At 45.1% G+C, this 7,614-nt stretch overlaps 1 protein-coding gene across 1 annotated transcript in view; it reads left to right on the top strand.

The window, feature by feature from the left end:
- The window catches only part of PRMT5 (protein arginine methyltransferase 5), a 7,199-nt gene extending 1,422 nt beyond the window's left edge, over positions 1 to 5,777 (top strand). The window contains exons 4-17 of the mRNA XM_007951175.2: positions 520 to 654; positions 1,038 to 1,150; positions 1,299 to 1,348; positions 1,565 to 1,728; positions 2,178 to 2,339; positions 2,482 to 2,559; positions 2,670 to 2,728; positions 2,818 to 2,940; positions 3,024 to 3,199; positions 3,818 to 3,927; positions 4,170 to 4,263; positions 4,441 to 4,557; positions 4,759 to 4,823; positions 5,625 to 5,777. Of these exons, the coding sequence (XP_007949366.1) occupies positions 520 to 654; positions 1,038 to 1,150; positions 1,299 to 1,348; positions 1,565 to 1,728; positions 2,178 to 2,339; positions 2,482 to 2,559; positions 2,670 to 2,728; positions 2,818 to 2,940; positions 3,024 to 3,199; positions 3,818 to 3,927; positions 4,170 to 4,263; positions 4,441 to 4,557; positions 4,759 to 4,823; positions 5,625 to 5,777 (1,599 nt within the window). The remainder of the gene's footprint in view (positions 1 to 519; positions 655 to 1,037; positions 1,151 to 1,298; positions 1,349 to 1,564; positions 1,729 to 2,177; positions 2,340 to 2,481; positions 2,560 to 2,669; positions 2,729 to 2,817; positions 2,941 to 3,023; positions 3,200 to 3,817; positions 3,928 to 4,169; positions 4,264 to 4,440; positions 4,558 to 4,758; positions 4,824 to 5,624) is intronic.
- The last annotated feature ends 1,837 nt before the right edge of the window (positions 5,778 to 7,614 follow it).

The raw sequence follows: 7,614 nt of genomic DNA, 5'->3' as shown, positions 1-7,614 counted from the left end.
TTTTAATACATTTTATTAAAATATAATTTATGTACAGTGAAATACATAATGCATGTCAGTGCTTTTTTTTTTTTTTTTCAGTGTTCCCTCATCTCCCCTCCCACCCCTGGTAACCAACAACGAAAGTTTCCTTTCATATATAAACCTTTCCTTGACTTTTTACAATAATGAACTAATACTGTATTCCTCCTGTGATTGACCTATTTCATTCAGCATAATGTTCTCCGAGTCCATCCATGTTATGTGGTGTTTTGCAGATTCTACATTATTCAGTGTTGCATAGTATTCCATTGTGTGTATGTACCATAGTTTGGTTATCCATTTTTCTGTTGATGTGCACATAGGTTGTTTCCTTCTTTTCCCTATCGTAAATAGTACTGCGATGAACATGGGTGTACATTTTCGTGTCTCGGTTCTCACTTCTTTAGGATATATAGCTAGTAATGGGATTGCTGGGTCAAATAGTATTTCTAATTCCATGGGTTGCTAATTCTTAACCTTTTCCTCTTCTGTGTCCAGGCCATGTTACAGGAGCTGAATTTTGGGGCTTATCTGGGTCTTCCAGCTTTCCTGCTGCCCCTCAATCAGGAGGATAACACTAACCTGGCCAGAGTTTTGACCAACCACATCCACACTGGCCACCACTCCTCTATGGTATGGTGGAGGGGCTTCTTTCCTGCTGCATATTAGGGTAGTCTCTTCTTGTGCCTAACCATTCAATGGATGATGTGCTTGGCAGAATTAAAACATGAGTACTATTGCTGGTCCTCCAAATAAAAGTGGTATGCAGAGAGGTGAAACAGACATTTGATACTTTGTATCTAGAAATTTAGAGTTGAAATAAAAGACAAGGCAGACATTTCCATAAGGCCAAACACAAGATACACGTTCTTATGTACAAGAATATTATCACAGATTGGAAAAGGCATATAATGGGATTTACTTGAGGTCTGGATCAGGATTTTTTTAATTGAGGAACTTTGTGGACACAATGAATTCAAAATAGAGTTCTAAATAGGGAACCTGTACATGTATAGTTCTGGATGCGGGTACCCTTGGTGGCACCAGAGGATTTGCGGGATGATATCATCGAGAATGCACCAACTACACACACAGAGGAGTACAGTGGAGAAGAAAAGACATGGATGTGGTATGTCTCCCTTTGGTGCTTTTGTATAAGGGCAAAGGGCAGGGTGAAGGGAAGTATAGGTGGAACCTTTAGGTAGGTCTCCTTTGAGCTTGGTGACTGGTAGATTCTGTGAATATGACTATGATTTACTGTATTTGTCCCTGGACAGGTGGCACAACTTCCGGACTTTGTGTGACTATAGCAAGAGGATTGCAGTGGGTAAGTCCATGAGGGTCCTGGGATAGGTATCCTTTTTCTGACCATCTGTGAATAGGAATCAGAAGTTAAAGTGTCATATGTACTTGGCTGCTGGGCAGTTTTGCTACTTTACTATGCCTCAGTCAGCCTTGTTCTTAAGAAAAGGAGTAAACACACAAAGGAGCAAAGAAGGGCTTCTTGCCTAGCAGAAGTTGATAAGTCTCTTTCCTTTTGTAGCTCTTGAAATTGGGGCTGACCTCCCATCTAATCATGTCATTGATCGTTGGCTTGGGGAACCCATCAAAGCAGCCATTCTCCCCACCAGCATTTTCCTGACCAATAAGAAGGGATTTCCTGTTCTTTCTAAGATGCATCAGAGGCTCATCTTCCGGCTCCTCAAGGTGAGTGGTAGAGTGGTTCTAGAAGTGATCCATCTGATCCCCTTGCCTTGTTCACATATGTGTGATGCTTTTTTCCTAGGGGGCTTTTTTTCCTCATTGGTTTCCGGAGAGCAGTTTCAACAAAGTTGGCGTTGAAAGTGATAAGTGAAGTAGCAGTAGGAACCCTAGAAATCTTTCAAAAAGAAGCCAACCTCACGAGAACTTTGCAAAAGTTTTCATTTAATAAGTTATGACAGAGACCAGGGGGTGTTCCAAACTAGGAAAATCCTTATTTGGCATAAAAAGACTTAAAAGTTCATTGAAGCCTTGTGCTCTTATTTGTTGGTGGTGGAATCAGGAAGTGGAGCACTACTGGGCTGGCCTTATTTTTGAAATTGTCTATGGCCATAAACCCTAAACATACCCCCAGAATCTTGGTTTGAAGGCTGATGGTCTGACTTCTCTTACAGCTAGAGGTGCAGTTCATCATCACAGGTACCAACCACCACTCAGAGAAGGAGTTTTGCTCCTACCTTCAGTACCTGGAATACTTGAGCCAGAACCGCCCTCCACCCAATGCCTATGAACTCTTTGCCAAGGGCTATGAAGATTATCTACAGTCCCCACTCCAGGTAGGTCTGGAGTATACAGAGAGGGAGAAAGCAGTGCAAGGGGGCCAAGAATGTCCCTGGACAGAAGATTTTTGGTGTTCTGGTGCATTGTCCCTGCCAGAAACTGGTTAATTTACTTTACCTTTTTCCTCTTGTTCATTAGCCATTGATGGACAATCTGGAATCTCAGACATACGAAGTATTTGAAAAGGACCCCATCAAATATTCTCAGTACCAGCAGGTATAGTATGGGTCCCAGGTTGGGGTAAGCACAGGACTAGGGTGATCTGAGTGAGATTGGGATTATAGCCAGAAGTCTGTTCCTGCTGAGGTCTTCTCTCCTTCTCCCAGGCCATTTATAAATGTCTCCTGGACCGAGTGCCAGAAGAAGAGAAGGATGTCAATGTCCAGTGAGTATGCTCCCTGCACTCGATCCCAGGGACCTGCATGCCTCCTTCTGTATGTGCAATCCACTTGATTCTTTCTCATCCTTTCTCAGGGTGCTAATGGTGCTGGGAGCAGGCCGGGGTCCTCTGGTGAATGCTTCCCTGCGGGCAGCCAAGCAGGCTGATCGGCGGATTAAGCTGTACGCTGTGGAGAAAAACCCAAATGCTGTAGTGACGTGAGTAGCAACTTGTTTATTTGGAAGTTTGTCCCTGTTGCCCATTGTCCTCATTCATGTCTTCATTTGTACCTTCTCTTTAGGCTAGAAAACTGGCAGTTTGAAGAATGGGGAAGCCAGGTGACAGTAGTCTCTTCAGACATGCGGGAATGGGTGGCTCCAGAGAAAGCAGACATCATTGTTAGTGAGCTTCTGGGTTCCTTTGCTGACAATGAACTGTCACCTGAGTGCCTGGATGGAGCCCAGCACTTCCTAAAAGGTGCCTCCAAGCTGGGGTGTATTGAGTAAGGGGAATGGATTATCTGGTGGGAAGGCTGGAGGAGAGGGGGCTGTGATAATGGGTGGAGCAGCAAACTGGGAAGGTTACAAGATTTAGGAGAATGTGGGTCGGACTTGGGGGCAGATCCTGTAGGTTTGAGACATGCTACTCTGCTGGCTCTATGACTTTAGCTAGTGCAGTAGTCTCTGAATCTCAGTGTTCATATCTGAAAAATGAGAAGATGACTCAAGCAAAGATTTTATATCTGAGGTCTGTGGACTCCCTAAACTGATGTGATACGTACCGTAGGTTTATCTTTCATCAGACTGTCAAAGTGCTTTGTGACCCACAAAAGTTAGGAACCAGGAGAAGAGTTCTCTATCATTTCAGGTTCCTTTGAGTTTTAATCTTGAGTGATTTTATAAATGGAATCCCTCACGACAAGAGTTGGGAACAGGCTAGCCCGGGAATGTGACAGTGTCAAACTGCTTCTTCCTGCCCTGCTTATGCCAGCTTGGGTCTGTTTTTATGTTAAGGGGTGGGGAGGGGCATGTGAGCCTCAGTACAGAAACACCATTTCTATCTCTCAGGAACTAATTTGACCCTCTTGCCCTACAGATGATGGTGTGAGCATCCCTGGGGAGTACACCTCTTTCTTGGCTCCCATCTCCTCCTCCAAGTTGTACAATGAGGTCCGAGCCTGTCGAGAAAAGGACCGCGACCCTGAGGTAAAAAGCCACTCTCTTCTGGAGGGAAGCAATTCTCTTTACTCCTTTTTTTGTATTAGCTTCAACTATTTTCTTCCACTGGTGAAAATGAAGAGGTGAAGGAGATGAGAGTGTGGGATAGCAATTGAAGTGAAACTATGTTTTTATCTTTCTGGGTCTCTGAGGCTTGGACATCTTGCCCTGGGGAAGTAGATATCTCTTGCCTGTCTTCTCCAGTTCTAGCTCGCTTTCTCTCGGGACAGGCCCAGTTTGAGATGCCTTATGTGGTGCGGCTGCACAACTTCCACCAGCTGTCTGCACCTCAGCCCTGTTTTACCTTCAGCCATCCCAACAGAGGTAAGTTCCTTCAGGCTGTCTTCTGGCTAGATGGGTATGAGCACACCCTCCTAGTTTCTTCCCTTACTGTCCCAGGACTGTCCTATCTAGGTGTCCCTTCGTGGTTCTTGCTTATGGTTTACCAAGTTTTCTAGGACTCCTGGCTCCTCACCACCCAACAACTCTCTTCCCTGACAGATCCTATGATTGACAACAACCGCTACTGCACCTTGGACTTTCCCGTTGAAGTGAACACGGTGCTGCATGGCTTTGCTGGCTACTTTGAGACTGTGCTTTATCAGGACATCACTCTGAGTGAGTGAGTGGGAGCAGTGATGGTAGGGTATTAGGCTGTGCTGCCTGGGCAGCTTTTGTACATGTTTCATTTGGATTCAAGGGGAGCTAAAGGGTCAGTGAATGAAGATTGGTGATTACTTGTTTTTGTGATCTTAATAGAGACTCTTCAACTGAGGCAGAAGGCATAATTGTGGAGACTTTTTTATTTTATCCACACAGGTATCCGTCCAGAGACTCATTCTCCTGGGATGTTCTCATGGTTTCCCATCCTCTTCCCCATTAAGGTAGGAGTCACCTTTAAGACTCTGTAGGTTAATGAGGAGTAATTTTTGTCATTGTCCCTTCCGTTCTCTTAGGATGGCACTTGGCTATGACTTGACTATGTTCAGCTGCTTTCATATGCTCTTGGATCCCTGTTAGAGGTGTTTGGATATCTATTGTGACTTTCAGCCTGGTCTTCTCACATCTACTATGGTTCTTTTGCCCATTCTGTACCTTGAGCAAGAGCTTTCTTTTAAAAACTCAAACCTGATTATCTCTTGCTCCTGCTTAAAACCCTTCAATGCCTTCCCACTGCCCTTAGGATAAAAGTAAAAATCCTGAACACTGCCTGTAAGACGTGGCAGAATCTAGTTCTTGCCTACCTTTTCAGCTGCTGTCCTCCTTGATTACATTTCTTCAGCCTTATAAACCTTGAATACTCTGTCTTCTTTCCTGCCTGAAGCTTTTATATCTTTTTCCTTTACCAAGAAAGTTCTTTGCTCTTCTCTTCACCCAGTTAAACTTATCTTCCAGGTCTCTTCCTATTGTCAGATAAATTTTCCCTGATCTCCTAGACCAATTTAGCTTCACCATTCCCTTTCACAGGTACTTTCATAGTTCCCTGCATATGTTCACAACACTCACCACACTTTTGATTATTTGCTCAATGTCTTGTTGTTCATTGTTTAATAGACTTCAGATAAGCTTCTTGAGTGTTAAAATAGTCTTTCATGTTTATCATTTTATCTCCACACCAAGCTCAATGCATTGCCACATATTATTCATTAACCTCACCCTGAACCTCCCTGTCTTTATTTCTACAGCAGCCCATTACGGTGCGTGAAGGCCAGACTATCTGTGTGCGTTTCTGGCGATGCAGCAATTCCAAGAAGGTGTGGTATGAATGGGCTGTTACAGCACCAGTCTGTTCTGCCATTCACAACCCCACAGGCCGCTCATATACCATTGGCCTCTAGCCATGCCTGCAAGTGGCCATAGCCTTGAAGCAGTTTCCGGTTCTGCTCCAGTAGCACAGAAGGTGCAGCACATCATGGGGCTGTGATTTCCCTTGCCCATCAGAGAGGAGTATTTCAGTCTGCTCTTCTGCCTTATATCAAAGTGGGCAAAAGATGAGAGTTAATTGCAGGACCCAAGCTACCAATCTGTGAACACTTCAGGCCAGGGCTTGAAGGATTAGTGCTGTGTCTGAAGCCACACTGTGTCTGAAGCCACACCAACCAGACACTCAACCTGAAGAGCCTCCCTGGAATTACCGTGAGACCATTGGATTGAACAAACTTTCAGCCCTTTCCCTACACATCTGTGTTCCTATTTTGATGGTTTTGTGCAGGAGGAAATACAAATAAAGTGACGTTCCGGCCTTTCCTGCTCTAACCCCGCTGCCCCCTGACTGCTTTCTCACACCTCACTTCAAACTCACTACTGTTGAGTCAATTCTGACTCAGAGCAGCCCCGTAGGACAGAGTAGGACTGCCCCATAGGATTTCTAAGGCTGTAAATCTTTACAGAAGCAGATTGCCACATCTTTTTCTGTAGAGCAACTGGTGGGTTCAAACTGCCCACCTTTGGTTAACAGCTAAGTGCTTTAGCCACTGTGTCACCAAGCCTTCTACACCTTATTTTTTTAAAAAAAAAAAACAACAACTAACTCACTGCCATTGAGTGGATTCCGACTCATAGTGACCCCCTTTGGAGTTTCCCAGGTGGATTGGCCAGTCTTCTTCCACATCCATATTCAGATCTGTTCCCTTATGTTGTGCAAGACCCACAGGAGCCTAGCTTTATTCCCTATTTAAGAAGTTGAGTGATGACTCTTAGGCTCCTGGGCTATATAGGCCTTTCTGGCCAGCTACACTGAGGGCTGTTCTATTAGGGACCTTGCTTAGTCATTTCTCTAGTGGTGAAACAAGAGTTTGCAGCCTTGGTGGAAAATGGGGTAGTGAGTGAAGCCAGCTTCCCGCTGCCTTCCTGAGCTGCTGCACTGCCAGTTCTTTAGTTAACTCTTGGGAAGAACTGGGAGTCATCCAGGCAACTCCACAGAGAAGTAACCTATTTTAATAACACTGGGTTAGAGTTTGAAGTCCTAAAAGGTTATCTAGTTCAACTCCATGTTAGAGGTAAGGTGCATTATGTTTGTATTCTACATCAGGATAGCAACAGGTCCTTTGACTGCCTCACTGCATGTTATAATCAGCTATGTTTTCGACAGCTCTATTAGGCAACTGAATTCTCTAGGGACTTGAAGCCCTTGCAATGTAAGGGCAGACATCTGTTCCTTTCTGGTTAGAGGGCTGATTGCTGCTGCAAAAAAAGAGACCTGAGAAACTCTCAAGTATGCCTTTGCAGTGGGAAGTGTCTAAGACACGACTTGAACTGAAGGTATGTGACCTGTGGGACCAGGCGATGACTCGGGTGACTGTGGAAGAAGACATCTGTGGCAAGACCTGTGTGTCACAGGCATTGAAGGTGGAGGGAAGTAGTGGGAAGATAGCCTGCGAAGATTGTGAATGTGGAGTCCAGCATCCTTCTCTTTGTGAAACAGACGCAGTCCACAAAGTTGTCCTGGGAAGACCGACGTGACCCCTTTAGCAAATTAGGGTCACTCGAGGACGTCTATTGTACTTTCTCCGCTCCGCCTATCGCGTTGACAGGAGCGCTTGGAACAGGGTGGGTGGGTGGGTGGGTCCTTTCCTCTAGTCCTTGGCCCGCCTTCCACGTGTCATTTAACCAATCAGAGTGGGGGCGGCTACAAACAAAGTTGACCCTCTGAGAAGTTAGCCAATCATCGGGGAC

The sequence above is a fragment of the Orycteropus afer genome, unplaced genomic scaffold (genome assembly GCF_000298275.1).
Source record: "Orycteropus afer afer isolate SDZICR_OR568_19922 unplaced genomic scaffold, OryAfe1.0 scaffold00292, whole genome shotgun sequence".
Classification (NCBI taxonomy): Eukaryota; Metazoa; Chordata; class Mammalia; order Tubulidentata; family Orycteropodidae; genus Orycteropus; species Orycteropus afer.
Note: the sequence above shows the minus strand (reverse complement) of the source record. Positions and strands in the feature narration are given on the sequence as shown.